Here is a 23,851-nt window from a genome sequence, read left to right on the forward strand (position 1 = left end):
TTACTGCATATAAGGACTTGTAAATGTATTAGCTAAGTATTACAGTTTTATTTAGCAAGGCTGCTTGATAGAATTGCTTTAATGTTCTTTTTAGAAAGAGTTAAATAAAGGAGTGAAGGTCTTGTCTCTCACTGAATTTTAGCAGTCCTGTTAAGCATGTACCGGCTTATTTTCTAGGCTCACTTTTATTCCAGCTGTGAGTGGGAAACTTCAGGAAATCATTCCTAAAAAGCACCTTGAGGTGACTAAATTGCTACTTCATTTATATCAAGATGGACAAATTGAAAATCTGCCAACCACAGTCACCAGTGCAAGTCCTGCTGGACTCCCACCCAAACAGATGACACGTTTTGCCTCCTCTGTGATGCAGATATGGGGGATTGATAGTTTCAAAGGTAGGAAGTTCTAGACCAACCTTGTAGATGCTGAAAGCAAGTGGCATTCCTCCCTCTTTCCTTTGTCTCCCCGTCAGGATAAGAAATGCTGGTATAGGAAACACTGAAATCATTTTAGGGGCTTTTCTTTAAATTGCAATAGCACGAGTGTCCAAAGTCAGCAGCGAGTAGGAAACAACTGTTGCGGTACATGGTCTGCTTTGAGAAGTTTGCAAGAACAAGGCCGAGTCCCTTTTTATCAAGTGAAAAGCGGTACTAGCAGAGCTTTTCATGTCCTGCATTGCATGCTAGTAATGCTGCCCTTTCAGAAGGCTTGTTTGCAAAATACTAAAATGGAACAACATCATTAGCAGATGGCTAACCCTAACTTAGAAATAGGACTTCAGGGGCTCTCATTAATTGCCTTTCTTCCCTTGTTACGTAATACAGAACAGTTTGGGAGGGGGTTGTAAAATAAATCCTTTGGTCTGCAGTATACATTATTACAGTGGGTATGTTGCATGTGTTCTGTGTTAATGACGTTGCTGTTTTACAGATGGGGACACTCAGGACCAGAAAGGTTAAAATCTGAGAGTTAGCAATAGCTAGGGTTGAAGAGATGGTTTAAGTGTCAAGACTGTGACCCTAGCAGCTGAGAGGAAGGGCAGGGGGTTACTCGAGACGTCCAGCTGCCGTTCCTACACGTGGCATAAACTCTCTTTCAGTTAAAGTTTCTGTGTCTCAGATCCCCATATTTGAATAATAGTATTTATTTTAATTCAAATTCTGTAGGTGAGCTCCATAAGATTAGGAATGGCTGGATCCATTAAAGAGTTGAGTGGCCTGAAGTTCTGTGGCACTAAACTCTTCTTGGAAGCTAGATTCATTTCTGTCATCTTTGCAGAACGTAATCATCTTAGAGAAGGAATCACTCAGTAAATGTTTCTATAAGAACAATCCTTACGACCTTCTACAAAGCATTAGAAAAGTATTTACATTTAGGATATATGCCAAGTACTTGGTGTTTATAACGAAATAGTCAATGTAGTTTGACTAATAGGGATTAGTATTTTAAGCACGTTTTCTGTAACCTCAGCATTAATAGTTCTAATTTCACTTTATGGTTAGATCTTCAAGAGAAACTACTGATGATCAAAATGAGCTATGTATCCTGTAACACACTATAACTGCTTTGTGAGGTTGATAACAGCCCTATGATTGAAAATCCTCCAATGCAAGAATTCCAACTTAAAACTTCTGCCTCTGTTAAACACAGAAGTCTCAGGTGCAAACTGATCAATCTTTGTACACTGCTTAGGGCTGGCATTGCTTTTGTGGCCTTTTACTGTCAAACTTCATTGTATTTTGGGGCATACAATCATTTCCTTCCTAAGGTTCTGATTTACATTCAGTGAGCCTGTGCAGTGGCTTAAGATATTTTGCCTATTCATAGGCAGTTTGAGCTTAAAAGTGACTCGCTGTGAAGTGGCACAACTACGTCATGCCTACGCATTCTCTGCTTTGGGATGTGCAACCTCCAGTACCAGCTACAGGGCAGACAGAAAGGAGCATTACAGCCCAAACCGTGCCAGCAAGATTTATTGGAGCTTGGGTGTTAGAGTTGTTAGTCAAAATTATGTTCAATTCAGAGTCAACAATTTCCATCTTTCTTGTTCATTCCCTTTGTTTCTTGCTGGACAGGATTGTTTTCAGGACTCTCAAATATTTCTATTTTTATTTTGCCTTTTTGAAAAAGGAAAGTCTGTATGGGATACATGCAGATTCCAGTGTAAAATTAGTGAGAGAAATTCCTTAAAATTAGCAGATGAGCCCAAAACTGCAAAATCTCCAGGGTTCCAAAAGCTTTGTTACATTATTTGTTACCGAATACGAACTACCTTTGTTAAAGAATTCAAATGGCTTACTCAGTTATCTTGTTCTGAAGTCTCCCGTAATTTAGAATAATGTGTTTCTAATAACCAGGTCGCCCTGGCACAAAAGAAACAGCAGCTTCATTATTCAACAGATATTTAAAAACTGATCTGCTTTAAAAGCTGACTGTCGGTTAGTTTTCTTGTTTCCTATTTGGGGCTTGAATTTCTGAATTTTCTACAAGTTCCTCTGTTTAAGACTTGGTAATAACAGAAAGAGGAAAGCTGGTGAGTCCTTTTCTGGTTTGCATCATTGTGGCTTAACTTTTCCTTGGTTCCACAAAATATGAGCAGATGTGTTTGAGTGGGCTTTAGGATTAATACAGTATGGGGATTTTTATTCTGGGAATAATTATTTATTCTTCAGTAGTTCTCATCATCAATATAGTGTGTACTTTTTCTGCTTCCTCCGGTAATCTTTCCAATAGAATTTCAAACTATTAGTTGCAAGGCAAGTGATTAAAAAAAAAAAAAAAAAGACAGGTTTCAGGTGCATGTGGCAAATTTTTTCAAGGTTAATAGCCCATTTGTAATGGAATATGGTGACCTTAAGGAAATAGAATGATCAGTAAATAAAAAAATACAGGGATCTTGCACTTCACTGCTCAACTCTGTTGACCCTGAAATGCAACCATCACGTGGGAACTGGCAGAAAGTTGGTGATAATAAATAATACCCCTTGCTGGTGACAGCACCATAAATGTTCATCATAATAGACAAATACTGAGACTGGAGAAACATGGAAATTAAATACAACCTTGTACAACAGAGCACAAAATACAGCAGTGTGATGTTTGAAAAAATATTTTGGCTTTTTAACATCCATACCGAATATGTTATCTGCATTAGGTGTGCTTTTTGGACCATAAAAGCGGAAAGGTGTGTCAAATGGAGCCTGCTTTTTCTATGAAATTGTCTATAGAAGTTAAGAGTTATAAGTAAAGCAGTTCGAGATTTTAATTTTTAAACACAGCCTAAAAGCAGGATAACCTCCAGACGAAGGGGTTTGTTTTAGCAAAATCATTTTGAAGGTTTGTCTCCTCACAAATACACGTTCAGCAAGTAAATATGTTCTTTCTGGGTGTTTTATCTTTAAAAATTAATAAATATATATTTATATAATATGTATTCATCCTCACTTCTCTTTCTTCTTTTGCTCCTGCAGTTTATTGTGGAGTGTCATGGAAATACACTTCTTCCCCAGTTTTTGGGCATGTACCGGCTTACTGTTGATGGAGTTGAAGTATATATGATTGTTACAAGAAATGTGTTCAGCCATCGTTTATCTGTTTATAGAAAATATGATTTAAAGGTGAGAAATAATTGCTGATGAAATAACTTACAAAGTAGCTGAAAATCTGTCCAATGTTAGATTATGCTGATGCTTGAATATTGCTTAGAATTTTAATTTAAAATTGTGTTATGTAAGAGCAAGCATTAACTGGTTTACTTCTGAGCTAGGTTTAGCAAAACTGATGTATGGGTTTATAGAAATTGGACAAATTTATTTGTACTGTGCATTTTTAAACGGAGCAATTTAACCAGGTATGTTTGTTAAATGTAACTAATGGTTAAAGGTAAAACCCTTCACACAAGTACAATAATAATTCTGCTTCCTGTAGGTTTTTATCTGCATTATGGAAAGCCACAGCTGATTCTGCAGAGGGCTTTTGTGAAATAGCTAAATATCATCATCATTTAAACCAGTAAAATGCTACTAACAAAGTACATCACTACTACAAAAGCTTCATATTTCACTCTATATTTTAAAAATAATTCAAATAAAAAAGAGAAAGTTCTTAAAAAGCAAAAGTTCTGTTGCTTTTACTATAAGGTATGTGTTAGTTTTGTTTCAGAAGGGTTATCTGCTCATTGTAATTTTGCCAATAGTTAATGTACAGTGCTTACAGTGAATGCCCAAAATAGTGTCTTAGCCTTTCTACCTAAGGGATTGTATTTTAATTTCCTCCGTAAAGTCTCTCCTTAGAAACCTACTTCTTTCTAATATATTTAATTTCTATGTGTTGAACCACTAAGTGCATCCGCAAACTTGTTTTAAGATGTTTATTTAGCATTAAGAGATTTGTAATGCTATGTACTGCACCATTCTTTCCTACTGTCAAATATCTACCTAGCAATTGGTTAGATAGTTGACTGAACGCAGTTTCTAAGAACTGACTCCCAGATTGTCAACAGCTGACTTTTTTGCTATTTAGTATTATTGGCAGCAGAGCTTACCCAAGAAAGATTATTTTATTCGGTTTTTTTTTTTTAATTTGAGAGAACTGTATGTGTTTTAGAGCATCAAAATAGGGATGAGAGCACAACAGAAAGAAACATAAATTATATACAGGATGTTCTTAGGATTGATGTCAACAGCTCTTGCTGCTATTTACCTCTGTGAATGCTTCTGTACTCTATTCAGTTTGCCCAGCTGGACAGAATTGCTTTAAAAATAAACTCTTGCCATTTAAATTTAATGTCAATATCATATTATTCTTCAAAACAAACTCCTTCACAGAGCAGACTTATAGTGACACTGCATGTATTATAAATCAGTTTTTCTTGATTTTCATTGCTACAGCATCTGCAGTTGTAGGTTCAGAGTCCTTTTTTATACATTAATATTTTGGACACCAACTTAGAGCTCACTTGTAGCGCAAGTCTCTACCTGTGTAGATAGCAAGAAAGAGAGACCACAGGTCAGCATAGGATTTCAAAAGTATTTTCCTAGCCACTAAGGCATTTTATTAAAATTACTTCAATGTCAAATTTGGCAATCTCCCTAATTTTCACTATTGTAAATCCACTTTTTGGTTTTGTTTGGTTTGGTTTTCAGCTGATCTTTTTTCAGGCCCAATGGTCTGCTGGAGCAGTGTGTTGGAGCACAGAATACAACACAAAAGGTGTATCGTCAGTAAACTAAACCTTTGACCAGCCTTTATTGTCAGTTAACGATACGATGCAGTGAAATCCCTGCTTGCTGGGCCATGCATAATAACTAAGATATACTGTCCCGTTTATCTTTTCTCTCCATCCTTTCTAAGTTTTCTAGGTTTCTCTCTGCAAACAGAATAAACATGGTATAGAAAGATGCAGTTGGGAATCGTCACGTTCTTTAAACTAGTATGATTCCATGCCAGCACTTCTTTACACAATTCACACCTTCCAACAAACAGTAGAGCTAATTTACCCGTCTTTCAATGTCCAGTGATCATGTTTGTAGTTATTATTTCTTGCAGTGCTATTATGTGATAAACAAATGCTGGGTACTTAAAAGGTGTGGTCCTGCTCCAAGAAATTTGCAAGGAAATATATACAGCCATTTTTGTATCACCTCCAGCTTACTCAGAAAGCACCATATTGCCTGCTAGTTTTAAGCTAAAAAATAAATTTAAAATCCAAAATGTCTTTGGCAAGCACTGTAAATCTTGTGAATCCGCAGTTGGTCTCATCTCTTCTTTTGACTTCATGTTGCTGTGAGGTGCTTTGTTCTTGGTTGTACTTTGTGATCTTTTAAATATTTCTATGTGTTTATATTGTGTGGCATCCTTTTCGAATGTGTATTGCGTATGTTCAGATAGTTACATAGAATAGGCTATTCCATAACCATACAGCTAAATTGGCACAGAAAGATGAGAAATCTGCCAAGCAAACTGAACTTCCAGGATGATAGTCTCAAGATGAGGATGAGACATGAGGAAGAAGCTCCAGCAGTCAGGAGGACAATAGAAGTAGAGCCATTGAGGATTTAGTCCCATCTTTCTTCTCTCATGATACATCTTCTTCAAGTGTTTGCAGCAGTTCAGCGGCCCTGGGCATTCTACCTACTGTATCACCTTTCTTTAAAACAGCTTTCAAGTTCAGAAGGATGCAGTTCATCCGCTTTTTGACCTGTTATCGTAACATTTTCAAATTAGTTTCTGACATATGCACATTTTTAGATCCATTTTTTCTGTTTCAGGGCTCTACTGTGGCTCGAGAAGCCAGTGACAAAGAAAAGGTATGGTGCATTTCTGTTTCTTTTTCAGTTATCTAACCTGCTAGCTAGTCACAGGACAAACATAACCAGTGCTGTTCTGCCCCTTTTCTTTGTTTTCTGTCATATTCTCCCCTCTTGAGTTCTACCTTATTCCCTCCTTTATCTTTCCTCTATTTTCTGCAGACCTTTGAATATTGGTTTGCAATGGTGTTGAGATTTCAGAGGTAAGTGAGCCAGTCCTCAACCTCCTCCTTTTCCTTTTTTTCTCTTCTCTTCTTAGTTTCTTCAGGGCCTGCCCTGTGGTAGGAAACCCTCAGGACTTTCTTCTATTTCCTCCTGCTTCTTCATCTTCTTTCTCTTGCTCTTTAATATTGACATTTATGGCTACTCCATGTCAGTTAATGGAATGATGTGACATGACACCACTTCTAAAGTGAATGCAAAGATGAACCAAACCTTGAATTGTGAGAACCTTTGGGTACATACAAGCTCATACAAATGAGCAAACAACTAACAGACTTAGATGTACATGCAGCTATAAGGAGAGACAGTCTCCCTCAAATTCTGGGCTGAAACTTTGCTCTAAAAGGAAATTTGATCACTTTGATTTTCTCCATCTCCAAGTTCAGTTCATTTGGAAAATTTAAAGTTCTCAAAATCAACGTTTCTCTGATGTTTCAGTGAAATAGCCTGATGGCACTTTAGGAGAGGTTTATCTAGAGATTCTACCCATAATTGAAGGTGGAACATAGTCTTTATCATCTAAGACTTCTTAGATTTCCAAATTTGGGTGAAGTCTAGGAACCCATGACCCTTGTTTTCTTAATTTTTCCAAGCACATTCCTTCTCAATTAGCATAAGATCATTCAGCAATTCACTTAAAAGACTTCATTTTATGTTGTCCCCAAATTCCATTCAGATCATTTGTTTTTCTCCCAAGCATTAGTTGTACCATACCTGCCTCTCTGAGTCTTCTACAGATCACACAGCTGCACTAAGGAGTAAGGGACATGCAGTAGCTGTCAGTCCTCCAGTTCTCGCTGCATGAAAAACTCTGTGCAAAGTTTTTCCGCTTTGTCCTAAGGTATGACCAAACACTTAACAATTCTTCTTCTAGCATTAGGCAACTACCATGTCCCAAATGCCAACTGCAGTTACAATAGTCAGCATTAGCTCTCTTCTGCTGTACCAGGCCCTCAAGGTCATGTCTTGAATGGTTCCGCTCTTTTCTTGTGGTCTATTTTTGTTCTTGTTTAATAGCATAACTCCAGTGGTTTTAAAGCAGAGGTATTAACTCTTCAGTGTCTTACAAATGATACCTATTGTCATTGAAAACCTCTGCTGGCAGTACTAAAACAATCTGATAGAAATGAGGAGGGCAAATTATTTGGATGGGACTACTTTCAGGTTTGCAACATTAATGCTTGGAATAGCAATGTAAAATTTAACAATATTACATATATTCAGCTATAGAGGAGTTGATGTGCAGTGGTTTTGAGCAGTTTTAGGAATATGTCTCATAATAAATGGATTAATAATAGTACACACATACTATAGTTAATACATTGAGTGAGAACCTCAAAGAAACAGTGCCTTAATTTTGTTCCCATGTAAGTTCATGGCAAAATTACTTTTGAACTTGATTATATCTAGGTTGAAACACAGTTGTGTAGTTTTGTATATCCATATACAACAGTTATTCTCTAAATTTAATGTGAGATCATAACTTCAGTAAGGCAAATAACAAAAATTCTTGTAAACTTCAACACATCTAGATCCTCCCATTTTATTTTTGAGTACTGTGAAATAAATAAATAAATGAAATGGTCAAATTCTTCTGCTGCTATTTTAAATCTCACACATTACTTTCTTTTCAAAGGAATTTGATTTCTTGGAGACAGAACTACACTAAGCTTATTGATGTTGCAAGCAGACGGACTGAGGCTGTTAGAACAGCCTTCTGTTACTCAGCGTTTCCCTCAAACACCAATGCAGTGCAGCAAGGAAGCCACAAGCTAGCACTCAGAACAAACATTTCTAAGAACAGGAATTAATTGGGTAGACTTCTAAGTTCATAGAGGGACCATTTTACAAACACTTTAAGACAGCCTCTTAGGGATTCAAGCAAGGGATGAATAATACTTTGCTTGTTACATGGGTTTTTTTGTCTAAGTTTTGGAGTCTGCTGCTTGATTTGAAAGGGTCAGAAGAATACACTACTGCATGACCGCATGTCTGTATTGTAGCTGTTCAGAATGTTCATCATCACTGCGATCTGAATCTCCTGCAACAGGCACTAGAATGGCAGTGGTTTACTCATCTAAACTACTGAAGTGTTTCTGATGCATGGTTTTTAAGCTTAAATAAGAAGGAGGTTGTTCATTTATACGAATAGACAAGGCAACTTTGTTTTGAAATTCTGAACGGTCCTAAAGACCTGCTGTCATGTGTGCATGTGTGGCACTGATTTCAGGACCTTGAGGACTGTGCTGACCTAAGTATGGAACTGGTCCATTATTCGTAACTGGCCAAGTGGGAGCCCTGTAGCATGTTCCTTTGCTTCCATTTTCTCTTAAGTAGATGCCCCTATTTCATACTTTTTGTTTGTTGTCTTCTGTGGGAATCTCAAGCCAAACGTAAAGATGTTCAAATGCCTGGAAAATTTTAGCTTGAAAAGCTTGGAAAAAAAAAAAGCATGTTAGCAAATGCTCTGAAGAGATTTAAAAAAAAATAGACAATCTCAAATACTTAGCTCGTCTAGTAACTTGTTAGCTAATTTTTAGCCAGAGGCAAGTTAAATCATCAGTTTATTAATATCGCCCTGAAATGACATTAATAATAATAGAATTTCAATTAATGGCAGCATTATTTAATTACTTATTATAAAGGTATCCACTGCTATTCACATCTCAAAACCAGAAAAGTAATAAAAGAGAGGAAGCTTTTGGTGCTAAAATGCACTGCTAAAATGTCTGGCAATGCTGTAGTTTTTAAATGGCCTTTTAAGTAATTCATATTTCATTTCAAACGCCAATATTCAAGTACTTTGTTTTCATAATATCGAGCATAATATGTTACCTTCCTTTAAAGCTGCAGAAGCCAGAAAACAGAAGAGCAAGTCTTTCAGTCACATTCTAATGCAGATTGCAAATTTTAGATAAATTACTTTGAAATGGCAAACTTGGCTAAAATTATGAAGTTCTTGAGTCTTTTTCCTATTGAACTACTTAGATCAGGAAAAGAAGTATTTTTTTACTTCAGTTTTGTACTGTAAAACAGGTATTAGAATTCAAACTTTTTTTTAATCAGTCTTCAGGAAGAAAAGCTAGCTGGAATGAGTTTGGGAATGTTACTTTTCTGTCCTGTTTTCAGTTTATTCCATGTTTGACTGTCTTCGACTGTTTAATATCCTAACATATTGATGCCATTTCAATATTTGGTGATAATCAGTGCGGAAACTGTTTAATATCCTAACATATTGATGAGAAGCTCTGAAACTGCCATTTCAATATTTGGTGATAATCAGTGCGGAGACAAGCTCCATCCCTTAGATTTCACCTTAGCACCCAATTCCTCTCATTTGCATTATAAGTGATATTTTTAATAATAAAGGTATCGCTTTCTTGGCAACAAGTATCATAACATGCACTTACAGATGTCTTGAATTTTAAAAGAACAGTATATTTCAACAGCTGTCAAATTCTGACAGCTGTGCCTTTATTTTTTTTTAGGCTTTAGTTCTCTTTATTTTTTAATTTTTATTATTTTAATAGTGGGCATTTTCTATTCATTTCTTGGACAATTTTGCCCTCTTAAGTGAAACCAGGATAATGCAGAACTCCCCTGGTGGTCTGTCTGCTCACAATTATGCTTTGCTTGCAGTATGACATCAAATTAGCAGTTAGAGCTGAGTCTGCTTGTGCTTCTAAAGGACTTAAGCATGTTGCTTGTGAGTGAGCGACTTGGAAGACAATTTGAAGAAGAAAAATAAAACCTAACTGAAGCCCGCCATATTTCATGTTTTCTTGAGCAATTTCATAGATTATTATGCTTTTTATTTAACCTAAAACTGGTTGCATTGCCACCTCTGTGGTATGGGTTCTTTCATAAATAAGCACAAATGCAGAAAAATTACAGTAAATACATTTGAACAAAGGATTTTCTATTCAAGTTCCTTTTGGGAAAAAAATTGCCATAATTGACAGCTATGTAACATCTTAGTTAAATTGTATGTAAAATACATAGCTCTGATAGTGAGATTGGAAGACGCTGCTAGATGTAACAAATCACTTCTTAGCTTTACTTCTCTGATTTCTGAGAGGACGACTAAAGGAAGAAGGATTTCAGTACAGGAGCATAGCAACAAGATTACTCAGTCTTTAATTACTTTTTTTCTTTTGATGTTAATAGGTGAAACTTCATTCAAGGTAGATCACTCAAAACCTGAGCTATATTTTCCTGCTATTTTAAAATCGCTAATTTCAGAACAACTTTTTTTACTTATTTATTTTAGTGATTTAAATCTGCTTCATGTGCCAGTCTCACACACAGACGTGTGAAGCATGTCTTAGATTTCTCTCTAAAGTGAATCTCAAGGTTGCATATACGGAGATTGTAACTTTCAAAACATCACACTGTGATACATGGCAAAGAGAGACATTCAGAGTTCAGATCTTATTTCAGTATTTCGCCTTTATGTGAAACCAACCCCATTATTGTTTTTCAAAACAGATCACTAGTTTGCCTTTGTTTGGGGCTTTTTTTGTTTAAAAGTCTGTTTTCCATATGTTAAAAGAATTAAAAAAAAAAATAAAGGGGAACTTTGTCTTGCACTTTATATGTTCCGTGTTCATTTTGCAGCAGGAAGACATTAACCCTAAGGATAATTCTGCATGCATTTCCCTGAGCATTGAAAAGATGCATAGTTACTATTTTGGTGCATGCTTGAATTAGTAATCCATCTACAACATCCTGCACATTTTTTTTTGTCCTACAAAAATGCCTGTTATACTGGTTAAAACCATTCCAGTGTTCCCTCTCAAACCCCACTTTGGGGTTACAGCTCCATTTCCATTGCCATTTACAGTCCTGTGATGGCATGTGGAGCTGCAGACCCTCGTTTAGTTAGAAATCCCTGTCTAGGACAAGGCAAATTGTACAACAAAAGTTTGGACCCAGCTCCCATAACTACTGGAGGAAGAAGCTGCAATCTTCAGACTTCCAAAGCAAGCTGTAGTTATTCTTCCGTCTTGTAGGTCTAGTGACTCCAGACTTCTGATTCAGTTCGAAACCACCTGTGCCAAATTATTGCAAACTATATTTAGCATAACATCTTTTTATTACACATACTGGTTTCCATATATGCTGATGAGCCCAGTCAGTCTAAATTTAATCTTAATTAATTTATTTTTTTTAAATGGTGTATATGAGCTACTCACTGTGCAAAGAAGCCCAGGGTGTGGACCTTCACTCTTGGCAGATGTTTTACACAGTTTTCAAAAGTTATAAACTGTAAGGCCAATTTTGCCATGGTCAGCTGTGTGAATGATGTGACTTGTGGCTAGTTCCAAACAAACAATAAGACTGCTGTGTAACATTTCTCCTACAACCTGTCTTTGCCTTTGTTAGGTGAGAAAATGCTGCCAGGTTGTGAAGACAGTCTTTTTCCTTTTTCAATCCAAGGCTTATTCTGAAATTTGTCCTACAGCTGTTTTAGCAATCTTCGTCCAAAATGTTGGCATTAATGCTGGCCATGATCATTATTTTTGGTCATGATGCACATACATCCCTTTGGAAAGAAAATTGCTGATCTTCATTTCAACACCTTAGGATAAGATGCTGAATTGAGATGTGTTAAGAAATTTGCAAAAACGGTTTCCATGTTCACATAGAAATAAAACTTCACCTGTTTCATGCCTTTCAAGATTTTTTTTTTCCAGAAACAATGTCAGCTGGCTCTTTCACCATAATTTTAGTTTTTGAATCAGGCTTGATCATTCTGTCATCTGAGTCAGAGAAAGCTTTATTGCTTTTCAGCCTTTTCAAAGGCAATGAAATCTTCCTGCCATTTATAATTCTCTGTGACCATGGCAAACTTTGGAATGCAAACCTGAAGTGTGCAAATAACATGGTTTTCTAATAAAAAATAATTCATATTTGTAAAATCTATGGTGCCTTTCTTGCATCTTTAAGTAGGGGATTAAAAACGATGAAGATGGTTCAGAAAGAAAATCCATTATTAATTTAGTGGAAGTAGTTTGATGTTCATCTCCTCTGCAGCTCTTAAAATATTTAGTTCTTTAATGATAGTAATATGTTCATTATAATGAATTACATTCTAGGCGAATCTTTTTCCAACAAGGATTTTGCTTCATTGGAAATATTTGAGACTTCATTAAAAATTAACTGTATCAATTATTTCATTAAAGCAAAGTCTAATTTTTTTTATTCAGATAGTGTTGTAAACTGCCACAATGTGGTTTTCTTTGTATTTATTTATTTAAGTGGGTAAGAAGAAAATTACATGAATGCATATATTATGAATTTTAAGTAACTACAAGAGCCCCTCCTACATGCATATTTCGTAGATTTTAATTCCTAAATTCACAAATCAATTTTAAGACATGAATTTCAGTTAAAGTACTATGAGAATCACTAGTGCTGGCTGTCATTAGTAATATTTAGGACTGCAACAGTATCCTAGGGCTATTCAGCTTAAAATAAATAGGGAGAATGATACTGTCTAGCACAACTAAAAAAAAGCTTTTGTCTAATAAAACCTAGAAGGAGGGAAGAGACTAGGAGGGGAGGCATCATACAAATAATGGGGTAAGGGCAACCACTGGCACATAGCTTTTTAGCTTCAGTTTCTTATATGGGACCCACTGCTTTTTGTTTCTTTTTTCTTCACATGCCTCGGTTTTGGCTTTTAATTTATGCAGCTCTGTACTTGCCAGGTCTTCACAGCTTCGGGCATTTGGGTGAAGAAAAATGACCTCAGATAAAAATCCTCAGAGGGATTGCTGAGGACTGGGGGAGCCTGCACATGAGGCAGTGAAGATGCTGGCTCTTTGGGAGAGCTGATTCACTGCCCTGAATGTCCTTGGGAATACCCCATGGGTCTTGTGATGGCGGGCAAGAAATGTGGCTGTGTCGGCTTTGCTAGCTCACTTCTATTAAAATATATTAGAGACAAGGTTAAAGTGGAGTATGGCACCTGCCCCAATTGGCTTACCAGCTCTGGCACCTTCCAAAAAGGTGCTGCTTATAACGTAAGTTTATTTTTACTGAAGGTAGGACTGTCTGCAGTGGAAAGCGGGCTTCCCCCTCCCACCGCTCGCTGGGTCTGGCTGGCTGATGCTGTGCTGTGCAGGAAGCCTGTGGCAGAGCCTAGAGGTGAACCTGCATCTCAGCATCTTAACCACAAGCACATCCTTCCTCTTTACCCGCCCCCCAGCTTTCAACAGCATTAACAGGGTGGGTTTTTTTCAGAATTAATAGGTTTGTTTTGCTTTAACCTCTGCCTAGTTTAATAAATAACTTGGATATACTAGGGGTAAAGATAATCTGAGGATTTTTTGTAGTGACTTTGGGCTTGAAACGAAGGGAGTTTGGTTTCCTGCATTCTTTTCATTATTGTTTCATCTTAAATGAATTCATCCAAATCTCCTCTCCATTCTTAAGCATCCCACGCACTGGATTCCATCCTCTGGTGTTGGCAACATCCCTGGATCCGCAGTCCCGCCTCTGCAGAATTAGCCCTCATCCATGGGACAGTTTGCTCGACTGTGTATGATAATCTCTACAGCTGTTAGCCTGGAACACTTATCTGATGTTTCCCTTACTCATTTTCATCCTAAACCGCCTACTGAGTAGGCCAGAAAGAAAATCAATGCACACTGTGCTGTCGTACTGTAGTAAACAATTCCATGGGAGCTGCAAGAAGTGTCTTCAAGTAAAGCAGCGGAGGACTGCAGGCAGATTCCTCCGTGGAAGGAGTCTGGAATGGATGAATGGTCATAGCTCCATCTCAGATGCATGGGACTTTTTCCTTTTATTTTAAATTAAAATAGAGGGTGTCTATTAGAGGGTATTTTAATATATCAGAATGTTCTAGATGCAACACAGTAATAATTCCGAGCAGCCAGACTAGGACTGTATTTTTTCCCAGAGTTCATAGGTATCAGGATGCAATGGATTTAACACAGATTCATAACTATTAAAATGGTATTAATTGCTTAAGTGGTTTTGGGCAGTTATTGGAAGGGAAGGGTCACTTTTCTAAACAAAAGCAGCAGCATTGTGATATCTTGAGCAATTCACAAATTCCAGGACCAAAAAATAAATTTGGGCAGTTAGGGGACTGAGTATTCCAGCCACTTCTGTGCACAACCCAACAGCAAAAAGAACTTTTGGCCATTGTGAAGATCTGTAAGGGCATTTCAGGGTCTACTGTGCTTTCCAATATGTGCATTTTGGAGAAGAGAAAAGAATGACTGAGATTCTTTTCCTTAGTGTGTTGTAGGAAGAAAATAAACTTACTGAAAAATACCGTCTCCGGTGCAGTTGTAAGCAACTAACTAAGCTTGTGGAGGACATTCCAGTAGGCTGATGTTAGCTGCCTTTTATTCATAGTGGAAGGGCTTTCAGATTAAGGAGAAATTATTTTATTCAAAATACCCATTAGTTCATGATCATTGAGGGTTGCAGCACTCTGCAACATTTTCTGTGTAAAGAAAACCTGTTCTTCTATTTATTAAAGGTGGGGTACAGGGAGAAAGGCTGTTCATTGCTCTTAATGGGCCGATTTTTTAAAGGCTCTGATTGCAGAAGCTACTATTACTTCTAGTTTGCTTGACCAAATACCTTGCAGCAACTGTTTTTTCTGTTCATTGGCTTGCTGGGGTTTTTTAAGTAAACTTCTAGTCGCTGCCCTCTGAAAACAGAGTCTGTTTGAGGGGTCTTAGTACTGAAACCAGGGGTTACTCCGTGCTGGTCATGTGAAAGTTTCTGGCTTTCTGCCTTAGGGCAAATCACTTCTTGGGAGAGTTGAAGATAATCAACTAATGCTCCAACATGAAGAACGTTTAATTACTCATTTAAAAGGCAGTGGTCTTCTCTGGAATTTACCACTTCTAAGCAGCATTACATAATTCATGTTCGCTTGATGCTTTTTAAATAATTACTTGCTATTAGACACTTAGAAACATTCACAGTAGCTATGTAAAATGCAATGCAGTCTGACTTCATCTGTAAAATCTGATGCAAGCGCTTTGTTACGAGGTATAGATTGTGTTTCGACTTCACTTATTGCCAGTCACTTTGACAAACGACATCTTAGAAGCTCAATGCAAATCAAGGTTTGATGCAAATCAAGTATTGAGCCAGAGATTTTGTCTTAGCTACATTTGCTGCACGCCCAGTAAACGTATACCTTCTAGGCCATTTACAGGAGGGATAAACTAAGCCAACAGCTGCAGGGGTGCAGTTATGGAGAGCTGCGAGCGAAGGAGGTGCCGCTGCCAGCGGGGGGGGCCACGCTGGGCCAGCAGCTTCACTGCACTCCTCTTTGAGATCCTGCTCTTACAGGAGTTTTGGTTTCTTCTAGGCCAAAGAGCTGCCGACGTTCAAAGACAATGATTTTATTAACGACGGCCAAAAGATTCATATTGATGAGAATAACAAAAAGATGTTCCTTGAGAAGCTCAAAAAGGATGTTGAGGTAAGAATGTGCCTCTTCAGTTATACGTGATTAAAATGTGTGGCAAATTACAGATATCCCAGGAAACTATGCCTGTAATTCATTAATGAAAACTCTCGTTTATAAGATAGTAAGCACTGACTGGTTTAAATGAAACACAATTTAAACTTTCAGGAGTTGATCACTGCTTTTGCTGGTGTGGTAAATGGCTTGCTGCCATAGCTGGTTGCCATACATTGTCCCTGCCTTGATGATGTGATGTTAAAATGATGGTACTACTTAGTACTTACGCACTTTACAAGCCCTGTACTTCCAAATGCCCCCAGGAGAGAGGTGAGTATTGTTAGCTGTATTTTACAGGCGGAGGTACACCAGAGCTGACGCTGTACACAGGCTGTAGTCTGTAACAGCGGATGTAGCAACCCCACTCACGGCCATGCATGTTCTATTTGTTTCGTAGTAGTAATCTAGTTTTAAATCATTCTTAGTATTGCAACAGTAGAATGCTTCAGTAATTTGTATAAAGCAGTTGGACTTACTATCTTAATGTAGTCTTTCACAGAAATTTGTAATTGGCTGAATATAGTCAATAGAAAAGTGTTAATATGTGAATTTAATGTAATATTTTATTATAACCAATTTAGTTCAGCGAATAAAAGAAAATAAATATTGGGCTAACTAGTTCACACAGCTTGACTTTAGTTTCTGTAACTGAAAATATTGTTACTAAACACAATATTTTGTAGCCCTGATACTCAAAGCCTAAAATCTGTTTTCTGTGTTGGAAGAGACCTGATAGCAAAATGTGTCTGTGACTTAATAAGAGTTTCAGCTGTTTATATCAGAATGGCTCTGTGAATTGCCTTGTCTGGTTCTTCAGGTCTATAGTTACCCAAAACAAAATACTGTCATTTTAGAATTCACCCAAGAGTTTGCTTTCGAGCAAATCAAATTTCCCATCATAGTAACGATGAGAAACTTATGGTGATGATAATTATGAAAACATAAGTATTTTGTGAAGTATCAATGTGTGTTTGTTTTATATTTAAAATGTTGTGCTAGAAAACTGCTTTACTGATGTCACAGCTCTAGAGATAAGTTTATTTGGGTTTGAGTTTTGTCCTCTTTTAATACTGCTGTTGCTGACTAATGCTTTTACAGTTAAGTAGGTTGTAGGCAATTTCTTAAGTATGTGCAAGGAATGTGGAAGATACTTTATTACCCCAGAAAGTGGATTGTGTGCCATCTTCTACACCATTCACTGGATTGTGCATATAACAGCAGATTCCAGACCATGTCTTGAGAGGCTATTTTTTATGGGTTTGAAATCTATGCAAAGCATTGTTACATATCCATGTAAACCACTCGTGTGAAGTGACCTGGCACCTGAGTTTAACAATGGCAAGCTGTTCTTTAACCTTGTTTTTCTTTTATTGGTTCTTCTGCCCTTATTAGATAACTGGTAGTATATACTTCATACCCAATGTGTAAACATATTTCACTACGACAAAAAGAAATGCACAATGCTTAGCATATAATTATCACACAGTATTTGTAGTTAAACATATTATGGAGTAGTATTCTAAACTATATGACTTTGTATCCATTCTTATTTGTCGTTAAGTTTTGTTTCTGTATTTCTCCCATAGTTGAGTCTTATTGTTCCCTTCCTGTGTTCAAACAGACAAACACCTATTGCTGCTGGTTTGATGTTCTCTTGTCTATTTTCCCACCTCCTCATTCCATTGAAAATGTCCTGAGAAAAAGCACATAAGGATATTTTTTTCCATTTTAAATCAGGTGATCTTTTCCTTGTACTGATCTCCCTAAGTCTCTTTGCTGTCAGCAGCAGCAGCAGCACACTTTTTTTCCCCAAGCACCATTCTCTTCTAATTTGCAGTTCAGTCTTTTTCGCAAGAGTCTGTTCTCTTTTGTGCTTTTTTGTATGATTATTGGTAGATTTTTCTCCTGTCTCTCTCAGTGTTTATTGAGTACCTAATGATATGCCTGGAGTCCTTCCACTCCATTGCCTTTGGCCAATCTCATCTGTTGTTCTTGTATATCATTGCACATCATCTCTTCAAACTTAGATCTCTTCTAGTCTTGTGAAGAGTTCTGCTTTATTACATTGAAATTATTAGAAACCAATTTCTCCTCTCTTCTTAAAACCTATTCTCAATCTCACCATATTTCTTCTAGCACTTGAATTTACAGTCACTTTGTTATCTCTGATTCCTCTCTGTTCTCAGAATCAGGATTTTGACAAACTGTAGTTTCTCATTTTCTAGTGTTTTATACTCATCTCTCTCATCACTACCACTATTCCCAAGTCTGTGGCTTAAATCCCTTCTTCTCTGGTCTGCTCCAACTTCCTTTTTATAACCCTTTAGAGTTTCTAAAAACTGAAACAATTTGTATTTTAGGCCTCTTTCTCCCACGTACCATGAGCAAGGGCTCCACAAGTTCAAATAGCAGGATTGCTTTTAGGCTGCAGCACAGCTTTGCCCTGCCTACCCCTCACTCCCTTGAACTGTTTTTCCCATCTTCCTGGGTTTATACCTTTATTTCCATCCTCCTCTCTTAGCTTTCTGCCTTATCTTGTTCCCCTCGACTAAAATAACACTTTGTCTATGCATAAAGTGTACTCATCATTCCGTTTTCTAAAAACTCCCATCCTCAGTCTTTATTCAAAACTACCCTTTCACTCACGTTCATATTTTGCTTACGTGATTTTAATTGTGAGCCTGTCACTGTGAAGAGAACACAGCATCATTTCAGGTCTTCATGGTGTAAAACGTCACTACTTTCCACTGCAAGAATATTTAAACACTTTTTCACAATTCTTTAATGAGGCTGGTAGCAGAGAGGCTGGTCTGGATGTTGAGGGTGACGGGATAGCCCTAACTGAAACAGGAGACAGGCGTGACAGTGACAGTCATCGCCTCACGCAGGCACCGGTCTTCACTACAGGAAGAATGATTTTTCCCTGAGGATTTTGGGAGAGTGGGCTACAGGGTTTTTTATAATAAAAGTTGTAAGTGACCTGTGTGCTGTTACTACATCGTAATAAATTCAAGTATCTCTCTGCTCGCTTTATCACTTAATCCTCCCTTTTGCAGTCTCTTAGAAGTGCGTTTTTTTCTCGACTGATGACATCTTTGTGTAACTTCTGTTTGTAAGAGGAGCTTACATTTTTCGGTGATACTGATAAATGGCTTATTATCACTTTCTAGTTCCTTGCTCAGTTAAAACTCATGGACTACAGCTTGCTGGTTGGAATTCACGATGTTGAAAGAGCTGAACAGGAAGAAGTAGAGTGTGAAGAGAATGATGGAGAAGAGGAAGGTGAAAGTGATGGGACCCACCCCATTGGAACCCCTCCAGACAGTCCAGGGAACACGCTGAACAGCTCACTGCCTTTAGCTCCAGGGGAATTTGATCCAGCTATTGATGTTTATGGAATAAAATGCCATGAAAGTAAGCAGTAATAAATATTTTTATGTTAAGATGTTCTGATTCTTAACACCAGAATCCCAAAGTCTTCACAAGCATGTAAAGGCAAAGTTAAACTGCAAAACATAAATTCACTCTGCAGAAGAGGAAATGAGTTGTCCTTTGGTGCAGCAGAAAGCAGAAGACACCTATAATGCTCAGCACTGTTATGAACGTATTTCTTAAGTGTTGTGATGTGAGGTGATGCAGTCAAATAATTCACCTGCTACACAATCAAATCATATACTGGCTTAGCTATTCAGATACATCAGTTCTCAGTTAATTGATGGGGGTTTTCATCCCTTTCAGGAAATCTAGTATCTGTAATTGTTCTTTGCCTGGCAGATAAGATAACACTTTTAAAAACAGTCTAGAAAGAATGAGAAAAGCAGCATTCCAAGCTATATTTCACTTTTTTGGTTGCTTTTTGAAAATCTGTGCACTGATACCCAATTTCTGTGTTCCAGCTAAGAAGGTTGTCATAAGGACTGTGTAAGGAGTCTGAAACTGAGTTTTTACTAAGCTTATACTTAGCTACCTGTGGCTGTTCAGGACAGGAAAGTTATCTTTTTTTTTTTCATAAGCATTTACATGGATAAATGCATGTTTTTATTCATTAAGAAAATATGGTCTTGTTCGTTGACACAGAAGCATTACCTTTCACATAAAACTTCATAGTTTCTCCACAAAGGAAGATGAAATCCACATTACTTTAAGTGAGCAATAATTCCTATTTCTGTATGCTGGTGTTTTATTTTACACTCATTCAGGTGGTTTTGCATTATATATGAGTGCAGTTAAACTCTCAATTAAGGACAGCTTGAGCCTGTGGTCTTTACATATCTGTGATTCTGACTGACATTAACCTGTCTTAGCTGCTGATTGAGCCTTATAAAGTTGTCTTTGTTAGAAGGAGGACTCCTGATTAAGATGTCTCAAAAGTCATTCTTACTGCCATGTGTTTGCCATTTGCAGATGCACCTAGGAAGGAAGTATACTTTATGGCCATTATTGACATTCTTACTCATTATGATGCAAAAAAGAAAGCTGCACATGCTGCAAAAACAGTAAAGCATGGGGTAAGTATCTGGGTTGGGTTTTTTCCTCTGATTCCATTTATAGTTCGGCATTTTTGTTGTTTAGTGCACTGACACAGCACAGTTCAGGAAATCTAGGAAAAGGGGGAATAGATCAGAATTTCTCTGTTGTGAATCTTATTTCAGATGCAGTCATGGTTTCATTATTTAGTACAGCCTGTGGAAAGTTAATTCTTCAGCGTATAATGTGCCTCACTTTACAAGACTTCTTTAAAAAAAGTACAATTTGCAAAATTAAGCATAAAATGCACATACTAAATACTTGGAGATCATTAAGTGAAGGCTTCTGATGACTGCCATAAATGTCTTTATTTTTCTGAAATTGCTGCTTATTAGCAGCAGATACCAAAGAACCAAGGGTGAAGCAGCCCAGTCTTCCAGAATTATGATTTGTATTTACCGTTGTCACTCCAGTGGTGATTTAAGGTTCAAATTTCATAACTTTTTAAAAAGAGCATAATTGTTCATGAGGTTAAAATCCCTTCTGTCTAAATATCTAAAGGATCTCAGGGCATTGGGGGGGGGGGGTAAAGCAAAGGGCTCAGGGCTTTTTAGTTTACAGTAGAGTGATGTGGAATGCTCAGCAATAAGCCCCGCACAGGCCTGTAGAAGGTATTTTTTGTCTCTCTAAAGCAATGTTCTCATTACTCTCTCTGCTCTCAGAGCAGCTGAAAGTTGATGCAGACCATATGCAGCCATTATCTGGCAATTATTAATGAACTTTGAATGTAGCAGACTTTAAAAACTCACACTTCTGGCTTGAATAAGGGATAGAAACATGTTGTAAATAACAAATATGATTATTAAAGCTGACTGTGTTAGAACTTACTACAGAACATCACTTCCGTAAAACTATTTTGTTTATTTTGCTGTCTCCATCCTGAGCCACCTGACACTGAAGCTTGTTCATTAATTGCATGCATGCAATTTTCCCCTTTTGTAAAACGGGAAAAATATAGATACAATTATGGCCTAAGGCTCTGAAAATCCCAAATAAAAATGTGAATGGAATCATGACTTCATTGAAATAGCAATTGTACAGCTTATTCAGTGAGTCCAGATTCAAATGCATATATGTTGAAAAAATGTTACTGATTGTTATCATATATTCCAGTCCAGGTTATTTAGCATTCAGATAGCAATATAGCAATATACATTACGCAAGTATTGACATGCCAAATCCGAGTATGACAATTTAGTCTTGTCTATAACGGACCAGAATCTGTTGATGAATCAGTGGGTAGCACGGTTCGGTATGCAGTAGAAATTATATAGGAGACTGAAGTATGACAAAAGTAAAGAGAAGTAAGGAAAGTAAAGAGAATAGGTTTCAGAAATTGAAAATGGGTGTCCTGCAGTTACGGTGGTGAGTACCGAGTATCACTGTACTCATGTGAAGCCTAAAAAGGCGTCAGTAGGATTCTGCTTGAGGGCCATTACAACTTGCGTTTCTAGTGTCTGGTTCTGAGACTGCAGATGAAATTCATTGAGTAAGTAGCACCCTCGGTGACAAAGCATCAAATAAAACACTGATTCTTCCTTCTTTCCTCTCCCCTCCCAATTCTCTGTATAGGCTGGTGCAGAAATTTCAACTGTAAATCCTGAACAGTATTCAAAGCGCTTCTTGGACTTTATTGCCAACATCTTGACGTAACCTATCATGTTACATAGGACAGACACGAGACCTGGGGACAGCAGCAGTGGCTACAAGTGTAGGGTAAAAAAAGGAACTCAGAGAAGCGCTCATCTTGCAGGAAGCAACCCCTTTGTTTACATCTGCTGGCAAAGATGACTGAAGTGGGGTGGAGTACTCGCTTTAACAGCTGCCTGATATTCCCAGCATAGTTCTAGCTATTTCTGACTCTTTCGTGTGTGCAAAAAAAAAAAAATTAAAATAAATTAAATAAATAGAACAGCTTACTCAGAGTGCACTGTGACAGTAATACTCTGATGCTACCAGCTGAAACAGAATAAATGAGCAAAGACGTGTGGGGTGGGGGTGGGGAAGAGTAAATGCATGTTAAATCTACAATACTGATATCAAATTGTAAACTGTGGATCAGTTTATTTTTTGAACTAAAAAGATACATGACAGTATTCTTCATGATGATGATGATGATGATGATGACAATAATAATAAAAACCTTACTGCGAATGTTACACTTGCACCCCGCACACTGGCACTCCTTAAAAATGCAGCTGCAACAGCTCTTGGTGCAGGAGGCTTTTCCCATCCGGTTCCTAGCAGTTGGGTTTTTTCCTTTTTTTTTTTTTTCCCCTTCCTCTCCTGCTTTTGTCTTCTTTTCAGCATTGCATCAGGAAGCTCAGCTTCTCAGACATCTGAGAGCCAGCGTCTCTTATCTTACAAAGAGCTGACGTAATTCATGCTATGTGTACATTTTTGCTACGGTAAACTTATGTTAAGGGAAAACTTTGTTTATTTCACTTTGTTACCTGAAGTTTTCATTTGTTTTATATTCTTGCAATATAGGAACTAATAATGTTACAAGTGAAAAAAAAGCTCATCTGAAGAAGCGCATAGTTTTGGGCAATAGTAGCTCCATCTTTCACCCACCATGAAAGATGTGCACACTGATAGAAATTCCATTCCCTTGTAATTTACTGGGAATTTGAAGTTTAAATGCTTATGTTGTACTGTTGAAACAGCGGTATTTTATTCTAGATTATCCCTCAAAAAATGAACCCTGAATTTTACTGTTTACATTATTAGGAAAGCAGGGATATTTCTGAATTTCAGAGCCGTGTACAATATATGACTTTTGAGTTTACATGTAAAGTTATTTTGCAGTACAAATGAAGTAATGTTTGTCATCTTCCAAGGTGTAACGTGCAGTAGTGTATACTAAAGTGAATGTCTCGCTCACCTCTGTGATAGACTCTTTTACAATAAAATGAGAAAGGATATTTCAGAGGGATTTTTCCCAAGGTCGTCTTTTAGCATCAAAATGACCTGTCCTACCATTTGCTCAAGTTTGATTGTATAGTACATTGCCTAAAACTGTGCTGATCATGTTTAACTTGTTTAAAATTTTTAAATAACATCGCTGTATTTCTGCTCTTCTTGTATTTTCCCCTGAAAGACTCCATGCTTGAAAGAGACAAATTTACATATGCTTAAAAGTTTATCTACTTATACACTGTGCTAAAGCTGTGCCTTTAAAATTTCTTTATGGAAATTGTTAGATTTTGTAGGCAACGTGAGAGAAGTCAAACCCTCCCCATCGTCGTTTATAACTCGAATCAGGAGTGCCAGC

The 23,851-nt window shown here is 37.3% G+C and overlaps 1 protein-coding gene across 1 annotated transcript in view; it reads left to right on the forward strand.

Annotated features, from left to right (window-relative positions):
- Positions 1-22,465, forward strand: part of PIP4K2A (phosphatidylinositol-5-phosphate 4-kinase type 2 alpha) — a 48,884-nt gene extending 26,419 nt beyond the window's left edge. Inside the window, exons 4-9 of the mRNA XM_009637708.2 lie at positions 3,471-3,617; positions 6,270-6,308; positions 15,895-16,008; positions 19,221-19,464; positions 20,455-20,558; positions 22,150-22,465. Coding sequence (XP_009636003.1) covers positions 3,471-3,617; positions 6,270-6,308; positions 15,895-16,008; positions 19,221-19,464; positions 20,455-20,558; positions 22,150-22,230 — 729 coding nt within the window. The 3' untranslated portion in view covers positions 22,231-22,465. The remainder of the gene's footprint in view (positions 1-3,470; positions 3,618-6,269; positions 6,309-15,894; positions 16,009-19,220; positions 19,465-20,454; positions 20,559-22,149) is intronic.
- Positions 22,466-23,851: the final 1,386 nt, after the last annotated feature.

This window comes from Egretta garzetta, unplaced genomic scaffold, assembly GCF_000687185.1.
Source record: "Egretta garzetta isolate BGI_Z169 unplaced genomic scaffold, ASM68718v1 scaffold434, whole genome shotgun sequence".
In the NCBI taxonomy this organism is placed as follows: Eukaryota; Metazoa; Chordata; class Aves; order Pelecaniformes; family Ardeidae; genus Egretta; species Egretta garzetta.